Genomic DNA, 22,248 nt, shown 5'->3' on the forward strand with positions numbered 1-22,248 from the left:
AGAAGCCGTCAAGGTCAAATAACAATGTATGCTTTTGAATTCATGTTGATCGGCCCACGCTCTAGACATAACACGCACACAGCTGCAAATATCTGAAACTCGGGTGCCTTTAATATTGCATTTGCATGCATGATTCAGACACTTTGGAGAAGACCTTTTCCAGACACAGAGCAGAGCTGATCCTGTGATGTGATTCACCTAAGCTGATATTTACGGTATGGGGTTCCCCATTCAAACCTAGAGACCTTCTATTAGTTTTAGAATACTAGCTTACTTGTGAAGGGAGGGTGGTTGAAATCCACTATCATTTGTAATATGATTTCTCCCTTCATTTTCTATGGTATTGTAACAATGCTGATGGTTTTGTTTTAATCATTTGTCTGCTTATGTTAGCCAAAGTACCTCATCTTAGGGCACGTAGTTAAAAATAAACATTTTAAACTTTACCGTGTCTCTGATTACTCTTGTTGTGGACTGATATGGGAATAATAACGGAAAGGTGTTTCTGATTGCCACCATTCCTGAGAGTACTCTAAGTCATTGTTCTGGGTTGTCTAATCATTGGTAGCTTCGAGACGATACGGAGAACGAATGAGACACTGATGCTAGTCAGATAGGGGTTCTGGGTACTGAAGTGAGTTTTTGGTACACCACAAATTCACTGAGGTCCTGGTTTCCTGCGCATAATTCTGTGCACGAGCAGAATCCCTGCAACATGGCGCACCTAACGTTTTTGTCTTATGATTGAGACGTCTTAGTAGTGCTTATATTAGTCCACAATACCCTCACTCTTGTTTCCGGATGACGGGAGTGACGGTTTAACCTACCTGAATAGTTAATATATAGGTTCTCTCGTGCTTGACAATTAAAAAGGTTTTATTTGATCTTATACCCTTTTTGTGCTACTGTTAATATAGGATTGTTTTTCTTCTCTGCGTCCTTATGGCTGAAGTCGCTATTGTAGCGCATAGCCGCGCTCCTCTCCGGCGTCATTTGACGCAGTTCGGGGTGCCTGACGATGGGATGTCTATTATCTTTGTCCAAGGACGTGAGCAGCCCCGCCAGACTGACGGTAAAGGCAAGCAGGACGACTTTGCACGCCAACGACCACCATTTCAAAAGAAGAAAGTTGCTGCCCTAACAGCGAGGTATGCCACAGATAGTAAGAACGCAGCTTCGGAACCTAACATGGGCACTAACATTGCTCGACAGCGCAGCGGATGTTACAGTAGTGTGGCAAGCACTGCGTCCATATCTGAAGGCGACAGCAACTGACACATTTATTACTGTAGAAACTGCTGATACTAGAGTGGCTCCCCCTGACAGACTATAGGACATACTCCTTTTAATAGAAGGTGACATACAACGTACCATAAAAGGGATTTTTTGGGAAATCTGACCTCTACATATAACATTCTGTTAGCAGAGGCAGACTGGCCCCCAGCTTTCGTTTTGACCGCTCCTAGAGGGGAGGAGGTAATCCTCCCATCTTTCGCACACACTGTGCCGAAGGATCAGGCTCAAAACTTTGCAGAGGAGTGGGCTCAGGTACTTGCTCCGGCATTGTACCGTACTCAGGTTGGGTGGGATAAGTTGTCACCTAGCCATGAGATTCCATTACGGTCCATGCCTCAGCCGCAACCCCAGTATCACATGCACCGCAGAAATCCTTGAACAATTGGAATATCAAGGTGTTATTGAAACATGTGTGTCACCAATGAATAATCCTCTATTCACTGTAACTGATGAGTCGTACCGCCTAGTTTTGGATTATCGGCATTTGAACTCTCATTGTCGGACCTGTGCTGTACAGAATACCCACAGTTCTGCCCTAGTTGATAGCCTCGTGAGAAAAAGGTTTAAGACCACACTTGACACCTCTAATGGCTTTTATAGCCATAATCTGTCCTCGATTAGTAGTCAGTGGACAGCCTTTACTTCTGGCGGCAAACAAAAACAGTTTAAAAGATTTGCCATGGGCTATAAAAACAGTCCAGGCATCTTTACCGCACGTGTAGTCTCTCTGTTAGAGACCATTGACCCTAATGCGTACTCGTATGTTGATGATATCTATCTCACAGACGACGAATTATGGCCGCATCTGTGTCGCGTTGATCGCATCATTGTCATGTTTGCGGACTTCGGTTACAAATTCAACTTTGCAAAGTCACACATTGCAGAGTATACAGTATTGTTTTTGGGCTATGAACTCAACAACGAAGGCAGAGGATTAGCCCCTCAATTCCTGGAGAAGTGCACATGTTTGCGTGTTCCGGCAACACTGAAGAAGCTACAATCTTTGCTGGGTTTTTTAAATTTCGGGCGTACTTACATTCCCGATTATGCCCAGCGTATCAAGCCGCTATATGCCTTAGTACAACCTAATTTTTCCAAATCGAGCTGGCTGCCAGAACATTCAGCTATCTTGCAATCTTTGCAGGCTGATCTTCTTGCTTCGAAATACTTACTGACATGTGATAACCACACGAACTTGGTAATAAGATTTGTGCCTGCAGCAGTGGGTTTCACGTACTTAACGTTCAATGAGGGCGACACAGTCCCCATTGCTTACACATCACACTTGTACACTTTGGATGAAATGCGCTTTTCCACTGTCGAGAAAGTTTTGACTGCAGTGCAGATGGCGATTCTGAAAGAGAGAGCGCTGTCACAAGGGAAACACATGTTGGTTGTCACACCGTATCCTGCTCTAGAGGCTAATTCTAAAGTTTTGCATCCACGTTGGATACAATGGGCCACTTCTTTGACATCGCCGGATGTCACCTTCATCTTTGATGCCTCATTGCAGACTCAGGAGTACTTGCAGTATGAATTTGTTCATCCAGCTCCTCTGTCCTTGCGCCCGCTTGAGGATTACCACTGTCATTTATACTGACAATTCGGCGCAACCGGCGACGGAATCTAAGCATGCTTATTCAGCGGCCTGCGCAATAGTGGCTGGTACTTTCGTGAATGGTGAATTCAAGTCTGATGTCGTGCACACGCAGTCATTGGGTGATTGTACCGCCCAGTTGGCAGAGCTACGTGCTCTGGTGCTTGCACAGTAGTTTGCTGATCCTCGAGTTAGTACTCTTATAGTGAGTGACTCTTTTTACTGTGTTCAGTCTTTTAACGACAATTTATTCTTTTGGTCTCAAAATGAATATCCAAGGGTAGCACAATCAAGCATAAAATGCTTTGGGTTCGAGAAGCAGAACTTAAACAGAATCTGCCTCTCGTGAATGTAATTCATACTCTTGGGCATAAGCGAGTTGGTGTCCACGCTGTCGGAAACAGCTTAGCTGACGAAGCAGCGAAAACAGCAGTGGCAACATATCTAGTAGCAGCAGTTACAAGATCCAAGAGTAAGATTGATGATGACATCTTGGCAGCTATTGCTGCAACAGAGACGGGAAATAATTACCCTAGAAGGTTCCCTTCTAAATACTCTTATCATTTAAGTCCTGATAAGGTTCCCTATGTGAGAATTAACGACGTTGGTGACAGATTGATTCCCAACGCAGACTGCAGACTTTCCTTAATAACAGCGGCTCACTAAGGTATGGCTTCTGCGCATGCCGGCATTTCAGCGACGGTTACTCTCTTACAACAACGTTACTGGTGGCGCGGGTTGTATAAACAGACTCGAGCTTATGTTCTTAATTGTGACATCTGCCAGCAGATTAAGCCTTCGACTGCTATGCGCCCACCACAAACACAGTTGTACATTTCTAATAAACCACTTGGGTGTGTTTATTTAGATCACTGCAGTCCTTTCTCCTCTGATACTGCGTATAAGTACATCTTAGTTGCAGTGGATTCGTGCACACGTTTTCTTTGGGTATGGCCACAACGGAGTGCTGATGCTCGAACTGTCATCAGGGATTTGCGTGTCTTTGTGGGAATTTTTGCATGTGGTACCCTTCATTCTGACCAAGGTCCTGTGTTCGCCTCTAAGGCATACAAAGAATGCATGAGATCTATGGGGGTCCAAGTCAAATTTTCATCTCCATACCGGCCTGAGGGCAATAGTGTTGTGGAGCGAATGAACCGTGACTTAAAGCAATCCCTGACAGCTAGGGTTTTAGGTACTGGCAGAAACTGGTTGGTCCATCTGTATAGCGTTCAACGTGCACTTAATAATCTCCCTAGAAGGTCTCTGGGTGGGCGGACCCCATACGAAATGCTCTTTGGCATAAAGATGTTTGATCCGGACCTTGATGGTCTAGACATGGTGGCGTCAGCCACACCCTTTGACGTACATGATCACTGTGCTGTATTACAGAATCTACAAGAGACCAGAGACAGTCTTGCAAAGGAACACATGCCCTCCACAACTGATGCTGCACTCCAGATTCCGGTAGTTGGCTGGCTACCTCGAGTTGGTGATCTGGTCCGTGAGAAGGTGGAGAACAAGAAGGAGTTCAGCCCCTCTTATCGTGCTCCAGTACCAGTGCTTGGCGTGCAGGGTACGAGAACACTCCTTTTAACTCCACTTCCTGGTCGCAAGGATAACAGGTAACAGGCCGATTCTTCTTAGTATGACTCCAGCGGTCTCTTGTCCAGCAATGCTGAGAAATTCTGTTTTGGCTCCGGCAACTACCACCAGGCCTGACATTGCCATTGAGATGCATACAGTTACTAATCCTTTGTTGCCACCACCGGCTATTGGTCTAACTGAAGATACCGAGTATACTTATCCCACAGATGTGTCGTTCCCTGGTTTACAATCAACTGCAGTTGACCAGTCACGTTTTTTATTTGACACTAACTCTATGACTTCCGATGCCCCATCGAAAATTTCTATTTTTGCTGCTTGGTTTAAAAGACATTTTTTGATTCCCCCTTGGACTTACATTTGGCTGGTGCTCATAACTATTTTTTTGTTTATGTCCATTGGGTTTGTGGTCGTATTTTTTCGTCTAGTCAATGGGCACTATCTCACCGAGAGGTCTACAATTAGATTAATTGATGGAACTTTGGCACCCCACTCCTCGTCCCACATCATGAAGAGGGACCAGACTTTTGTGAATATTACTGCCTGGCCTGTGTTAGACGGGATAGTATGGGATAATGTTAAATTTCAAATTCATGGTCCTACGGAAGTGATTAATGTCCCCAATGTACTTCGCGTTTCTATGGGGGATGTTGTTAAACAGAACATCCGTTCTGAAGACTGGGATGTCCAAGCCGTAGAGGCTCTTTTTTCTGGTTTGAAATATTATGCTGCTTTTGATGCTGAAGATTTGTATTTAGACACTGCTAATTATGGGGAGTTGTATTGCTACCAACACTATGGCAATCGTTTCCTGCATAAAGCGATTACATTTAGAAATTTTGTTAATTACACGCAATGGGAACATTGCCCAGCGCCTATTGAAGGAAGCTCCAAAACTCTAGTGAACAAATTTACTTATTTTACTGGTTTCAGTGTATCTGAACCCGATGCCTTTTATTTTAAAATGAGTGCTGAGTCAGCTTCCAAAGTTAGGCTGACCCACACTAAATTATTGTATTCGAAGACCTTTATGGATGAATTGGCTATAGGGGGCTATGAGCTGTGGAAAGATACCATTGATCTTAAATCCGTTTGGGGTTATGAGGCGTGGCAGGTATAAGGTACAGAAGCTCTGCATCATGCTTGCCTTCTCCCAAACCACATTTTGTTTTTGAATTCTACCATTTTTCAAACCACCTTCTTTGGATTGGCTACTTCTAAAAAGATTAACTCCACCTCTATTCCTGATCTGGGCGCTTATCCAAAATGGGATAATCACACAGATCTGTCCCTTGATGTGTTGCAGTCACATATCACTAATACATCCTTCAACATAGATCCTGAAGGATGGTTGATGTGGCAGAAGAGCTCAGATTCCTGTCAACATCGTTTTCTGGGTCTCTACCCTGGCTACACACATGTTAGAATGGACCCGCGATTTGAATCTTCCCATTCTGTTACTACCTATTCTGTCGGAAAGTTATGTCAGAACTGGCTGCAACATTCCACCTTGGCAGCTGTTAAACTTCATTGGCAGCTGTTAAACTTCATTTGTCAAAATTAAATGACAAAGTAGATTTGAATGATTTTGTTAAGGGTCCTGTGGGTGGCAGATCCAAAAGATGGGTGTATGCTATTTATAACAAGGTTTGGAAATTATCTCAAATTGAAGCTGCCTCTAGGTTAAGAGCTATTGATCAAGCAAATTTGGAAAAAGTGCTAGCTGTCATCAATAATAGCATTAACCTTCCGGCTGACCAGCGTTTGGCTACGATAGTCGTGATCCCCAAGGAGGGCAAGCCGCGAGACCGTTGTACTTCTTACCGGCCTATTTCACTGCTAAATGCAGAGCCTAAAATTCTGGCGAAAGTCCTTGCCAATCGTTTGTTGAGCGTCGTGTGCGATCTTATTCATCCGGACCAATGCGGCTTCATCCCGCATCGCAACACCGCTCTTAACTTGCGGCGTCTTCACGGCGCCCTGGCCAGGGCGGAGCTCCTCTCCGAACCGGCCGTGCTGGTTTCTTTGGATGCCACGATGGCTTTTGACACCATCGAGTGGCCATTCCTCTGGGCTGTCTTGGCTAAATTTGGCTTTGGGGAAGGATTTATTGGCTGGGTGAAGCTTCTTTACACGGGACCCATGGCTCAGGTGGTGGTGAATGGGCGGGTCTCTCGGCCCTTTGCCCTCGGCAGGGGCACGAGGCAGGGGTGCCCGTTGTCCCCTTTGCTCTTTGCTCTCGCCCTGGAGCCACTCGCTGCTTGGCTCCGCTGGGAGCCCTCGCTTAGAGGGATCCGGTGGGCCCCGGGCTTCGAAGATCGGGTCTCGCTGTATGCGGACGATATTCTCCTGTATCTCACCTCACCGCGGCAGTCGCTCAACGTCCTCTTTGACGTTCTGACTTCCTTTGGGTACAATTCGGGTCTCACGATCAATTGGTCTAAATCCTGCGTCTATCCTATCTCTGGTGGTCCTCCTCTCCTGCCGCCTCGGCTTCCGATCCAAATATCTCTGAGCGGCTTTAAGTACCTGGGGATATACGTTTCGCTGGACCCGGTGGCTCGCTATGAGCAGAATCTCCTGCGTCCACTCCGGCGATTGCGGGAGGACACGGCCCGGTGGTGCAGGCTGCCCCTGTCCCCGCTGGGTCGGGCCGCGCTGTTCAAAATGATGTCCCTTCCCAGGTTCCTCTATGCACTCCAGAACTCCTTCGACGTTATCCCAGTGGCCTACTTTCGGGAGGTGGAGAGCCTGCAGAGGAGACTGGTGTGGGACGGGCGGGCGCGTATTGCTCTTGCTAAGCTTACTCTCCCCTGGTACGACGGGGGCATCGCGCTTCCTGACATTCGCAGGTACTATTGGGCCTCGCAGCTAGCGGCCATTAACCATGCCACGTATGCGCCTGGCTTGAATCCGGCGTATGAGATGGACAAGTTCCTGCTTCCCGGCGGGAACTATAACAGGGCACTTTACTCCCGCTCGGCTGGCCGGACCCTTACGGGTCCTACTAAGATTGCGGTGCGGACCTGGAGGGCTGCCACTGCGGCCACGGGCTGGAGTGAGCGACTAACATGTGCTACTCCTTTGTTTGCCTCCGACCGCCTGGGCAGCCTCTGGACTACGAAGGGGTTTGACCAGTGGGATACGATTGGTATCAGCAAAGTGGGAGACCTGTGGCATAAGGGCACGGTTAAGACTTTCGCGGTGCTCCAGGCCGAATACGAGCTTACGGACAGGGAGTTCTTCCGCTATGCCCAGGTTCGACACGCCCTGCTCTCGGTCTTTGGGGAGGGGACCAAGATCCCGGTTTCCTCGCCCCTCGAGGACCGCATACTTGACGGACATGTCCCTGACAGTACTATTTCTTTAACTTATAAAAAACTGATTAATCATCGGGCTGACCTCTTTGTGCGCCTCCGGGAGGCTTGGACGGGGGACGGGGTGGAATTGGATGACGAGGACTGGCAGTCTGCACTGTCGTCCCCCAAGGAGGTCGCCATTCCGGCCCGTCTCCGGTTGGTACAGCTCAAGATTCTTCACCGGGTGTATGTGACGGGTCCTCGCTTGGTCTCGATGGGATTTTCCGACGACGGGCTCTGTAAGCGGGGTTGTGGGCTCAGCGCCACCTTTCTCCATATCCTGTGGGAGTGCCGCGAGGTGGCGGACTACTGGCGCCGGGTCCATATGGTTATGGGACAGGTCACTGGGGTTGTGCTGCTGCCGGAGGTGCGTCGCTGTGTCCTGAATGTGTGGGAGCCCAATGATTACAGCGCGGCTCAGACTCGGTGGGCGGCCCTAGGGAACATGATTGCCAAGAGAGATATAGCGCAGCTTTGGGGCGCCCAACGGCCGCCCACCGTGTCAGTATGGAAGGAGAATATGGACTGGTGTATGTTCAGGGAGAAGACTGTGTATGTGGCCCGTGGTAAGCCGGGGGCATGGGGTAGAATCTGGGGGCAATGGAATGCGTATCGCGGGGGTATCTGTACGCCCCCCCTGGTGGACACCGATATCGCCATGTCCCCCTGACCCCTGATGGTTCCTGGCACCTTTTGGAATAACTACATATGGACGTTCATCTCCCTTGACCCCCCCCCCCCCCGTCCCCAGCCTCCCGGTACTCCTTCCTTTTGCCGGCTGCTTAATGGTCTGCACTGGAGTGCCCCGGAGGAAGCCTGATCCGCACTGTTTGCCCTTATGCCTCGCCTTTTGTTTTTCTTTTAGTTTTTGTGTCTGTTGGACTTAAGTCTCCTGTTCCTTTAGAACTATCCGGAGCCACTACGGGGCTGCGCCCCGGGACTTGACTGCAGCCATGATAAATGTATATTTCATTCTGTACCTAGCGGCCGGCCCTGGTGGTTGTAGGCCCGTGCGTGTAACCGAATTATTGTTCAATAAAAATTTTTAAAAAATAAAATAAAAAAAAAAAAAAAATAATAGCATTAACACCCTTTCTTCCAGAATTTATACATTAGATAATATGGTTTCATCTGTTGTGGATATTGTACAGGATGATATGTCTGTTTTATACCATGGTCAAAATCAATTGCGTTCTATTATGCAGTTTGCATGGACTTTGCAAACATTGAAAGCCGGGAAAGTTCCCTGGGACTACATGAATACATCATCTTTATTCCTGCCATTTAATCTGACTACAAAACAACAATTCATGTCCATGAAAGATGCAACATACTCATTACTGCATATTGAAAAGTTGGAACCTTTACCTTTCTCTGTGGCAGAATCGAACTCAACTGTGTGGCTTATCCACGGTTTAATCACCTTGCCGTTTCCATTGTTTAAGTTCAGTTCATGTATGAAACATTATGCCCTAGGCAGATATGAACCATTGGGTACTGCTTTCCTGCATGAAGTTTGGTCACTCCCATTTACATACAGGTGCATGAGACAGGGTAAAGAAGTTTATTTGAAAGGAGAGGAATGCACTTCTTCACCTGATCACTCAGTGGTCTGTAGGCACATACAATTGCATGGCGCCTGCAACGTTCAGGCACCGAATTTAGCTTGCATTCTGAAGGGAAATCCTGTGCCAGCAATTACACCTACTTTTACATTGTTAGCTAACGGTAGCTATTTGATTTAAATAATGAGGTATGCTGCAGGATGCTAGTGGGAATTCCGTACATTGTAACTGTCTCACAACGCGTAGTCTGCAGTAAAAATGTCCTTTTCCCGCCCCCGCATGGGAGACTGGATGTATCCATCTGGCCTTCCATCCCAACCTTGAAAGCAGAGTTCAACAAGATGAGCAGAATAAGGGCTCTATTGTCTCAGAAAGAAGTTGCACTGACTTCCTCCCGTGAAACATTCGTCCTTCACGTGGCCAACACCCGCACCGAGGTGCATGCGCTTTTAAATACTGATCTCCCCCTTCATTACGATGCTCTGATTCATACTATATTCAATGCTTCGTCAACAACTGGCTTAGCTCATTTTTTCAAAGTTGTGGGCTCCGGCCTCATGACCTCCTTCCAAACAATATTTGGTGTGATACCGGCATTTTTTCATTCCATTTTTTCCAGCTTCTTCTGCAAGCTTCCGTTGATTCTCGCCCTCACGGCCGGTGTGCTCCTGTTGGTCTGCTTGCTGCTCAATGGCTGCAGGATATGTATCACAAGATAGCCTGCCCCGGCTGCATTAACTTCGTAATCGGATGCTTCAATATTATGGAACATTACCACTGGCCACTTTAAGCGTAGCCTATGGATTGTCCTTCCGGTTCTCCTACTTTACTTGCGTGCAACCTGTTTTCCATTGCCTAGATTGTCCTTTCGAATGGGCTCTGGATTTGTGCCTGTCAAACTCGGCGTGTCCTGCCCCGGATTATGATCGACTAATGAGTCCCTTAGTGGCTCATGAGTTGGACTGTTCTGGCATCGGGATTATGGCCCGTGGAGCGGCACATGGAGTCCTAGGGAACTGGGATATATATACGGCAGACAATGACTTCCTGGCGAGAAGTTATCTTGAAGAACACACAAGTTGTCCTCTGATTAACTTCCTTTTGGAGGCTGTTGCTACTTATTGTGCTTACACGTTGATGGATTAACTTGGGAGTTGTCCATCTTCCAATAGTCCAACCCCAAATTTTTAAATTTTTTCCATTTTTTGCTCCACACTAGGCTAACAAGATGTTATATTTTTTTCCTTTTTCTAACGGGTTTTTCGAACTATCACTACCAATTATATGGATGGCCAATACATGAACTTGGTTCTGTCTCTGTCGAACTTGAACTCTGTGTTCCTACTTTGCTTCCCTATTTGTTCGTGGTCCGATCAAGGGAGGGTGTAGTGGAGACGGAGTTCCATGTACACACATTGCTATGTTAGTATAAGCATCTTAGATGTAAAATGCCATCTTGCCACTTTTGCTGCTTTTGCACACAACACTGCAGGTAGCTGTTATTATAAGACAAACTGCTTGCTTGCTTTTTCTTCACATGAGAATGGTCTGTTGTTCACATCCCTAGACGTGCACCGCGACCTTAGTCTGAACACTGTGTGCTGAAGCCGTCAAGGTCAAATAACAATGTATGCTTTTGAATTCATGTTGATCGGCCCACGCTCTAGCCATAACACGCACACAGCTGCAAATATCTGAAACTCGGGTGCCTTTAATATTGCATTTGCATGCATGATTCAGACACTTTGGAGAAGACCTTTTCCAGACACAGAGCAGAGCTGATCCTGTGATGTGATTCACCTAAGCTGATATTTACGGTATGGGGTTCCCCATTCAAACATAGAGACCTTCTATTAGTTTTAGAATACTAGCTTACTTGTGAAGGGAAGGTGGTTGTAATCCACTATCATTTGTAATATGATTTCTCCCTTAATTTTCTATGGTATTGTAACAATGCTTATGGTTTTGTTTTTAATCATTTGTCTGCTTAAGTTAGCCAAAGTACTGCATCTTAGGGCACGTAGTTAAAAATAAACATTTTAAACTTTACTGTGTCTTTGATTACTCTTGTTGTGGACTGATATGAGAATAATAACGAAAAGGTGTTTCTGATTCCCACCATTCCTGAGAGTACTCCAAGTCACTTTTTCTGGGTTGTCTAATCATTGGTAGCTTCAAGATGATATGGAGAACGAAAGAGACACTGATGCTAGTCGGATAGGGGTTCTGGGTACTGAGGTGAGTTTTTGGTACACCACAATTCACTGAGGTCCTGGTTTCCTGCGCATAGTTCTGTGCATGAGCAGAATCCCTGCAACAGCAATAAGCATAAAGGAAGAACCAAAGCTACAGACGAGCCCTGGCAAAAACAAAGCCGCAAGCAAAGCTGCATCCCAACCCTGTCAATAACCAAAAAGGCACGAACAAAGCTGCAGCCACCCTTGCAATACCCATGAAGGCACGAGCAAAGCTGCTGCCCAGCCCTGGCAAAAACCATGAAGGCAGAATCAAAGCTGCAGCCCAGCCTTAGCAAAAACCATAAAGCAAGAAGTAAAGCTGCAGACCAGCCCTGGCATTAACCATAAAGGTAGAAGCAAAGCTGCAGTCCAACCCTGGCAAAAACCATAAAGCCACAAGCAAAGCTGCAGCCCAACCCTAGCAATAACTAAAAAAGAACAACCAAACCTGCAGCCCAGCCGTGGCAATAAGCATATAGGCACAAGCAAAGCTGCAGCCCAGCCCTGGCAATAACCATAAAACCACAAGCAAAGCTGCAGCCCGGCCCTGTTATTAACCATAAAGGCACAAGCAAAGCTGAATACCAGCCCTGGCAATAACCATAAAGGCAGAAGCAAAGCTGCAGTCCAGCCCTGGCAATACCCATGAAGGCAGAATCAAAGCTGCATCCCAGTCCTGGCAAAATCCATGAAGGCAGAATCAAAGCTGCAGCCCAGCCCTGGCAATAACCATAAAACCACAAGCAAAGCTGCAGCCCGGCCCTGTTATTAACCATAAAGGCACAAGCAAAGTTGAATACCAGCCCTGGCAATAACCATAAAGGCAGAAGCAAAGCTGCAGTCCAGCCCTGGCAATACCCATGAAGGCAGAATCAAAGCTGCAGCCCAGTCCTGGCAAAATCCATGAAGGCAGAATCAAAGCTGCAGCCCAGCCCTGGCAAAAACCATAAAGAAAGAAGCAAAGCTGCAGACCAGCCCTGGCAATAACCAAGGCACTTGCAAAGCTGCTGCCCAGCCCTGGCAAAAACCATGAAGGCACAAGTAAAACTGCGTCCCAGCCCTAGCAATAACCATAAAGAAAGAAGCAAAGCTACAGACCAGCCCTGGCAATACCCATAAAAGCACGAGCAAAGCTGCAGCCCAGCCCTGGCAAAAACCATAAAGGAAGAAGCAGAGCTGCAGACCAGCCCTGGCAAAAACAAAGCCGCAAGCAAAGCTGTAGCCCAACCCTGTCAATAACCAAAAAGGCACAAACAAAGCTGCAGCCACCCTTGCATTACCCATGAAGGCACGAGCAAAGCTGCAGCCACCCTTGCAATGCCCATGAAGGCACGAGCAAAGCTGCAGCCACCCTTGCAATGCCCATGAAGGCACGAGCAAAGCTGCAGCCACCCTTGCAATGCCCATGAAGGCACGAGCAAAGCTGCAGCCACCCTTGCAATGCCCATGAAGGCACGAGCAAAGCTGCAGCCCAACCCTGTCAATAACCAAAAAGGCACGAGCAAAGCTGCAGCCACCCTTGCAATGCCCATGAAGGCACGAGCAAAGCTGCAGCCAAGCCCTTGCAATAACCAAAAAGGCACGAACAAAGCTGCAGCCAAGCCCTTGCAATGCCCATGAAGGCACGAGCAAAGCTGCAGCCCAACCCTGTCAATAACCAAAAAGGCACGAGCAAAGCTGCAGCCACCCTTGCAATGCCCATGAAGGCACGAGCAAAGCTGCAGCCAAGCCCTTGCAATAACCAAAAAGGCACGAACAAAGCTGCAGCCAAGCCCTTGCAATGCCCATGAAGGCACGAGCAAAGCTGCAGCCCAACCCTGTCAATAACCAAAAAGGCACGAGCAAAGCTGCAGCCACTCTTGCAATGCCCATGAAGGCACGAGCAAAGCTGCAGCCAAGCCCTTGCAATAACCAAAAAGGCACGAGCAAAGCTGCAACCCAGCCCTGTCAATAACCAAAAAGGTAGAAGCAAAGCTGCAGAACACCCCTTGCAAAAACTATAAAGGCAGAAGCAAAGCTGCAGCCAGCCCCAGCAATAACCATAAAGTCACCAGCAAAGCTCAGGCCTGGCAATAACAGGGTCTTGACAACAAGTCTCCCTTGTAGAAAAAAAGCTGGTGTTTCACCCAGAAACAGGCATGAGCCCTCAATGATAAGAAACTCTAGGAAATAATATTAGACCCCAAGGGAACGAAAATAGAATTCTTTCACAACATGGAAAGAATTCCAAGAGGTGGCACAGAATGTTTACACCAAATGTTTCTGAGCGATGGTTTCTTTAGCACATCAGAAAGAATGGCCATCCTAGAGTCCAATATTTCTCAGGTCAGCTGGGTACCTCGTTTTCAGAATGAGGAACAGAAGGAAGAAAAGTGGGTCCGATAACATTAGTCTTAGAGACCTTAAGAACCAATCCACAGGACAGGCACGCTATGGAAATCAAAAGTGCTTCTCAGCAAAGGAGGTGGCAAAATCCCTTGGAAATAACCTCCCTTTGAACAAAAAATACAGACGCTGGGTGAAAACCTTGCAGAAGCTTTTTCAAGCTGTGCATTAATAGAAACCGGGCACATGTGCTTTTCAAAAGCAGCTGGTGTAATTCTGAAGCTTTGATACAGACGGGGCAGGCACATGCAGATCCCTGTAGCAGCAGCAACATTAGCTTTTGTTTACAAGTGAAAAGAATGACCAGTTGCCTGGCTCTCTGCACTGCTGTTCTGTGTTAATCCAAGATTCGCTTCAAGGAGGCTGGTGGGCACAGCTGTGGTACCCTCGGCAGAGGGACAAACAATAAGGCACACAAATTAACCACACCCGGAAAGAAGCAGAACATTTTTATCTATGATAGATAGCTACCTGGAAACGTAACGCTAAGGTATGTGGTATAGGGACTATAAAGTACAGGTGGATAAAATGAGTTCCTTAGACTGCGCAGGGCAGAAGCTCAATCTCCTAATATTACAACGGCTGCACTTCACGCATTACAAATAAGTCGCACAGCTTACCTCTGCATGCAGTTCAAGGCTGAAGTCCACAGCTGCCTCTCCAAGAATCTTCTTGATCTCAGGCCGCTCGCTCTGCGGCACATATTCTTCCACAAGTCGCCAGAGGGAGGGTGGTGGCTCCAGAACCTCCCCAAAACCACTGTCTCGGTCATCGGCATGTCGAATCATGGCGCGGGATCATCTATGCTTTCACCACGATACAGGGCCGCAGCCCTTCACATCTGAAGGAATACCTTGGACTGCAATCTGCCAGCAGGAAAACACAGTAGAGGGAAAGTTAAAGAAAGAGTAGCTTAAATAGTAAAAACAAATGAAAAAAACTGCCACCTAAAAGATAAGCATAGAGACATGCACAGAAGAGAGACGATTCCCAGATTCAAGTGGTAAAGCTCTGCCCTGTAACGGATTCTGCAAACGTATAGCAATGCACAGGTTAATCTCTAAACACCTGAAAGTGAGATGTGTTACAGATAGCAGCCTAAAACAACCTATCAATGAGCAATGCTGGCCACAATCAGTGTGGGAAACAGGACTGGTGACCGCCACCAAAAACTCCTACCTTGGCACCATCCTAAACAAGCCCACCACCTGCCTAAAACAGCCAAAAATATGTTCAAAGTTTAGCTGTCTCAGAGATGCAGGCTCAGTCCTCTTTTCAAGTAACGAAAGGCTAACGGGGCTGCAAACTCCCCTATTGCGATTATAACAAGTGGGGACAACTAGTGCAGCTGAAGCTACCGTGGGTCAACTCTCCCTGCCTTCAATCCTTGTCCTACAGCCTACACATTCTTCCAACATACCAAAAAAACTGCCTAGTAGGGAGCCCAGGACCATTTGGCCATCTGCCTACTCCAGAGGCAAATGGGCTTAATCTCGACAGCTTCTGCAGCCTCAGTGAGGAGATTTATGGGAGCACTCCCCAAGCTCAAGTCCACTGCGAGCCTACTAAGATACAAAGTCTGTCTGATGAGGCCCCTGGGTCAGGTGTGGTCCATCACATCAAAGCAGACAACACAGGAGAAACTCACAACCCCTCTTGCCCTCACAGGAACTAGGCCCACAGAGGCCACAGCTGAACCAGAATACATTGAGGAAAAGAATCACGGGCGCTCTTATATTTAAAATAGCAGAATGGGAAGAAATGCTGACAACTTACCCGCAGGACCCTGAACAATCACCCCGGGCCTCCTGAGTGCCCAGCACTCAAGGTAGAGATCCAGAGTCAAGCAGGGAAAAATAACCAGCAGACAGTGTCTGGATATCCCTTGCGGACACGGTACAACTTTCAGTGGAGCCACTACAGTATCAGTCAAACAAGATGGACACGCAGCTCTCACTCCTTAACACCCTGGCCATCTCCGTAGCCGGGATAGATGACAAACTAGGGGAGCTAAACTCTTTGATCAAACGAGTACAGACGGACTCTACATTTGTACAAACTGTTCCTGCACAAATATTATTAACAAGCTATCAACTCTCCCCACGATGGAGGGCGCTAGAGGGCGCCAGGCAAGATGGCAGCACATTAGTGGTGCTCTGCCCGGCTGATCTTCAATCAGACCACTATCCGCGCCAATATAACGCTTAACATTCCTAAAAAGGGTCGCCCTGAACGGCACGACGCCCGTACCTACGGCTGGGGGTCCGCTGACACTCGGGGGCCTCTGTAGTGGCTGCTATCGGCGAAGATTGGACCCCTCTAGCGGCAAACAACATGGCGGCCGACAGCATCTGGGACTGAGCCGGCCCGCTGGCTGGAGTGCGGAGAGCTGGAGAAGAGCTGCCGCAGCTGAGCGAAGTTGCATGGTGAGCTGTCAAATGGAGGCTGCAGCGGCTCATCGACCATGACAACTGGACACCAGCGGGAGGTGTGCGTGCCTGGCTGTGGGCCTCTGTGGGATTACTGCTGGCGGCGGGGCTCTGAGACTGCCCGCGCTGCTTGGCCTGTGCCTCCGCCGCATCGGCGGGGGGGCCGGCAGGCCCTGTGGAGAGCTTCTGTGACTGGGGACAACATTGCAGGGACTGAGTGGTGGGGCCCCGTGGCTCCGACTATCTGGAGGGCTGGCGACCCACACATCGTTAATCGGCCCTGACAACTGGGAGGGAGGCTGGTTGGAGCTCCGAGGCCACTGGGCCCCCGAAAAGGCCGGATCGTCACCCTGGAGGTTGCCGGTGCTCGCAGCGGGCCGTGGTGAGTGGGGGGTCGGCCTTGCTTTGGCCTGAGGTGGTGGGTGTGGGCCTAGGCGCTGGGCCGTGCTCTGCAATTTACGGCCTGTCTGCGGAGCAGGAGGCGGAGAGGGCGGCACTGCGTCACATCGGTATACTGGCACAAATACCCGCATTACTCTCATGCTGCGACAGGCACACAGCGGTCGGCGGGGTCGTGGGGCCTGCGTGCACAATGTGGTGTGGCTGAAATACGGATGTATGTCGTTACAACGCACACTTTTACAACGCATGCACTTACAATGCATTTTTTACAACGCACAATCCATTACAACGCATGACATTACAACGCAGGACACTACAACGCATTTTTAAAAACTACCTTTACAACGCATTTCCATTACAACGCATACTACCTTTACAACGCATACCATTACAACGCATAATATTAAATTGCATTTAAGGTAAGTATTAGATAGTATAGGGGTAAAAATTACTATTCTAACTCCAGGGGGTGCAACAGTAGGGTAAGTGTTGGATAGTATAGGGTTAAAAATTACTATTCTAACTCTAGGGGGTGCAACAGTAGGGTAAATGTTGGATAGTATAGGGGTACAAATTACTATTCTAACTCCAGGGGGTGCAACAGTAGGGAAAGTGTTGGATAGTATAGGGGTAAAAATTACTATTCTAACTCCAGGGGGTGCAACAGTAGGGTAAGTGTTGGATAGTATAGGGGTAAAAATTACTATTCTAACTCCAGGGGGTGCAACAGTAGAGTAAGTGTTGGATAGTATAGGGGTAAAAATTACTATTCTAACTCCAGGGGGTGCAACAGTAGGGTAAGTGTTGGATAGTATAGGGGTAAAAATTACTATTCTAACTCCAGAGGGTGCAACAGTAGGGTAAGTGTTGGATAGTATAGGGGTAAAAATTACTATTCTAACTCCAGGGGGTGCAACAGTAGAGTAAGTGTTGGATAGTATAGGGGTAAAAATTACTATTCTAACTCCAGGGGGTGCAACAGTAGGGTAAGTGTTGGATAGTATAGGGGTAAAAATTACTATATTATGCGTTGTAATGGTATGCGTTGTAATGGTAGTATGCATTGTAATGGAATGCGTTGTAAAGGTAGTTTTTAAAAATGCGTTGTAGTGTCATGCGTTGTAATGTCATGCGTTGTAATGGATTGTGCGTTGTAAAAAATGCGTTGTAAGTGTAGTGCGTTGTAAAAGTTGCGTTGTAAAGGTTGTTCCCCCTGAAATACTGGAGCTCCTCTCTCGTGGAGACCGGCCCTTCCATACTGGTCTCCCTTCAGGTGGTGGATCTCTGCACCCAACTGCTGACACTTGAGAGACACTGGCACTATTGAGCACCACTAGCGCGGAGGTATTCACCATACTACAGACTGGCACTTATAGCCCTATACTGGCCCGGGTACCCTGTGTGATTGCTGCATAGAACTTAAATGACAAGTTGCCGCTTGCTTGCGGGAACCTAGTAATAGCACGGCCCCGAGATCTTCGCACCCGTGCCAAGCCGCAACACAGCCTGCTGCTTTCAAATCTTGCCCAGCCTACTAGGCAACATGGGGAGAAAAGACAGGTCACAACCCCGCCTCACATTTGAGGTGCGCAAAACTACCAAAACACAGCAAAAAGCAGCCTCTGACTCGGAGGCGGACTCTCAGGGCGATGGCCCCTCCACACTGGAGACGACGCTGATCGCAATGCAGAAGAGTCTTCAGGCTATAGAGGGGAACATGTCGGCAATTAAACACAGACTTGACCATATATCCTCCCAGATGGAAAAGCAGAACGCAAGAATGGGGGAGATAGAGCAGAGGGTCCACTAACGAGGACGGCCTCAGCGTGGTCGCGGACAAGGCTAACAGCATGAAAAAGGTACTGGCGCTTATACAAGCGAAAAATGAAGATTCAGAGGCTCGGTCCCATTGCAATAACATTAGAATTACGGGCCTGCCGGAGTCCACCAATACAGGCAGGATGGAGATCTTCGGCCCTGAGAAATTGTCCGCAATGTTTATAGTGGAGCAAGCCCACCTCTCCCTGGCAGTGAGGCCGGTATCGGGTGCCCCACCTTGCCCTAAAATTGCTCGGCTATTAAACTACCGGGACCGGTACGCTATACTGAGACTCACCAGGGACAAGGGTACCATCACCCACCCGGGGAATTCACTGTCTTTCTGCCCTGACTTTACCGTCACGGTACAAGCGGCGCGGCGGGAGTTTGGTGCTGTGAAGAAACTCCTGCAGTCCGATGGCATTCCTTAAGCCATGCTGTAACCTGCCTGCTTACGGATGGGACAAGAGGGAAACAAATGTTCACTACCCCTAAGGCCGCAATGGAGCACGTGGAAAAGCAGAAGAGACAGCGCCATGAGATCCCAGCTGAATCGGACGAGGAGGAGCAGTAACGGACTGAGTGGTGATGTACTATGTCGATGTTCGCACCCAGCATCATGGGTCACACCTTGACGCTAAGTTTGATTATTGCTCCCTACCATATTAGCACATCTGGCCCTCGGCTTAGGCTAGATGTCATATAACTTTGTTCAGGGGGTCGTCACGATGGCGTGGATTGGTTGGCCCCGAGGGTTATGTTATATCATGCTCCACATGTGTAATTTTAAGTAGGTGACTGCTATGTGGCTATGTGACTGCTATGTGGTGATAGCATGTATTTCTTGGTTTCCTATCCCACATGCGGGGGGGGCATGAACTTATGTACGGTCCTTTATGACCCCCCACAGCAGATTAACTATTGTGACGCTGGTCCTCTGGATGTACAGGTTCTTGATACGAAATTTCTCCAGTCTGAGGGTAATTCTTATGCCATGCTGTATTCCACCCACCTACGTATAGGCCAGGTGGGAGAGTCAAAAATCTTCTCCATCCCCATGGCGGAGATGGAGCACGATAAGTAACTGAAACGATGTTGACGAGAGGCCCAAGTTGATCATGATGAGGAGGAGCAGTGATTGGTCCCATGGTGGTGGACTAGGCTTCTGTCTGCTGCCCTATAAGTTGGTTTATGGGCTGTTCTCTCTATGCTGCAAACATTTAATGTTCTTTCCTATAGGCCTGTTGCAGGGGCACTGACCCCCACAAGGCGGTTGCAACTGATGCACTCTGTATTTCTTTTCATGTCAATTCTCATTTAGCACAGATATATAGTCCTGATCAGCCACCTCCTACCTCGTGGGAAGCAAGTATCTCTCTGGCGCTCCCCACGTGGGAGTACCCCACTTGTTTCGAACTGTTAGATCTTATTTTTGGGGTTTGTTTGCTCTGGGGAGGGATGGCTTCGGCACGTTGGGGTCGCTGAAGTGGGTGGGTGCCAGGGGGGGTGGGGAATGAGGGGGAAGGTTGGATGGCACCTTTGACTGGCAACGTTGTTGAACCCTGGCGGCACATTACGGTAACTCGACATTACACTGTTCTAACTACACCCTCCACCACAGGACATGGGTGGTAACGTAAAATTCCGTACATGGAATGTGCATGGTTTAAATAGCCCCAAGAAAATTTGCTCTGTTCTAGCACAGGTTCTAGGACAGGTTAGGTGTCCAGGTAGCATTTCTACAAGAGACGCATCTTACATCACACACTGATAAGAATATAGGCTCGCGCTGGGCGGGGGTCCTTATTGCGTCGTCATACTCTTCATAATCCCGCGGAGTGCTCATTCTAATCAAGAAAGGGGTCCCCTTCACTATACTAGGCCCGGAAATTGACGATCAAGGCAGGATCGCGCTGGTGCATGGCAGGCTTGGCGGTGTGAAGTGTTGCTGGTGAATGTGTGTGGACCAAATGTTGATGACCACTCCTTTGTGGATGTGTGGCGCTGTATTTCCAGCTTCCCCCCTGTCGCGGTTCTATGGGGGGGGTGACTTTAATACTTGTATAGATGTGCAGGTGGACAGGTTGGGTGGTGGAGTCCCCTGACATAGACTCATGACCGATGCACTGCTAGGTCTATTAGAGGCCGGGAACATACACGACGTAGGACAGCTGCGACATCCGTGGGCACGGGAGAGCACCTTTGTATCTGCAGTCCCGCTTGGACTATTGACTTGCATCCAAGGTCGTCTGCACGTGGGTTACTGACGTTCAGCACTTGGTGAAGACATTATCAGATCACTCTCTGGTATTAGTCAAACTGCGCAACCCTGAGTGTGAAAGGCCCCCGTTCATGTGGAGGCTGCAGTAATCTTCATTGTCTGATCCGGTATTAAAGAGTGATGTGGGAGAGGCGATTCGCAATGTTTTTAAGCAAAATAAGGGCACTGTAGATAGTGCTGGCATGCTTCTGGAAGCGTTTAAAGTCACAATACGTGTCGTGTGTATTGGTGTGCAGGCTGGGGTCTTGAAGGACCTCCGTCGCAGAATAGACCGACTAGCGGCGGAAATATCCACTCTGGAACGTGACTATGACAGACAACCGGTTCCAGAAAAGCTGTCTGCGATATGGAAACTGGTCACCGAGCACACTGACACAGTCGGCCAGGAAATGGCCCATAGGTCGCGTCGTAGCACGGCACGCTATAAGGGCGAGGGGGGGGGAAGACCTAGCCGCTCTCTTGCGCAAAAACTTGCGGCACCTCGAATCCAAGACTACATTACTGAAACACACAATGAGGAGGGCAAGGCGCACTACACCACACCGGAGACAAACAAGGTGGTGCTGGCCTATTACTCTGGACTTTATGGCAGGCGACCGCATGCTCCAGCAGCAGATACTAACTCCTAACTTGATGATATCGCGCTTGGCTGGCTATTGTTAAACCAGTGTGAATACCTCACGCAGTCATTTGATGTCGAAGACGTCAAACTAGCCATCATGTCACTCCCAACATGTAAAGCTGCGGGCCTTGATGGGCTCCCGAGTGAGTTATACAAGGCCTATGTTGAAGATCTAGCCCCTAGACTACTAGATGTCTTTGCGGAGGCATATGACTCAGGTATACTCCTGCCCACTCTTAAGGAGGCCCTTATAGTGACGCTTTTGAAACCGGACAAGGCGGCCAATGCCTGTGACTCCTGCAGGCCGCTCTCCATGATCAACATTGATGTCAAAATTCTGGCGAAAATGATTGCCAGTAGGCTCCAGCCCTTCGTTCCTAATCTGGTCCTGCCCGACCAGCTGGGGTTTATCCCTGCTAGATCAACCATGCACAACCTTCGCACTGTGTTTGCTACCCTGCACTACTTTGATTCGGACTCCCTGGCTGTGGCGGTCTTACTTGAAGCTGGGAAGGCATTGGATTCCCTGCAATGGGAATATATGTTCACAGTCCTACTGCGCATGGGTCTGCCACCCTTTTTCCTTAAGTGGGTTCACCTGTTATACTTTGAGCCACGGGCCCGAATACGCGTGAATGGCTGGGTGTCTGAC

General features: G+C 48.4%; 1 protein-coding gene across 7 annotated transcripts in view; it reads right to left on the minus strand.

The window, feature by feature from the left end:
* Positions 1–22,248, minus strand: part of CCDC24 (coiled-coil domain containing 24) — a 219,511-nt gene that overhangs the window by 164,690 nt on the left and 32,573 nt on the right. For 4 of the 7 annotated variants that reach the window (XM_085603114.1, XM_085603111.1, XM_085603113.1 and 1 more), the window contains one exon: positions 14,665–14,910. In XM_085603114.1, the coding sequence (XP_085459240.1) occupies positions 14,665–14,832 (168 nt within the window). In that variant the 5' untranslated portion in view covers positions 14,833–14,910. Of the gene's footprint in view, positions 1–14,664; positions 14,911–15,820; positions 16,247–16,294; positions 16,434–22,248 lie in introns of those variants that run through there. The other 3 variants (XM_085603115.1, XM_085603112.1, XM_085603116.1) reach the window with 3 other exon arrangements.

This window comes from Triturus cristatus, chromosome 4_2 (genome assembly GCF_964204655.1).
Source record: "Triturus cristatus chromosome 4_2, aTriCri1.1, whole genome shotgun sequence".
Classification (NCBI taxonomy): Eukaryota; Metazoa; Chordata; class Amphibia; order Caudata; family Salamandridae; genus Triturus; species Triturus cristatus.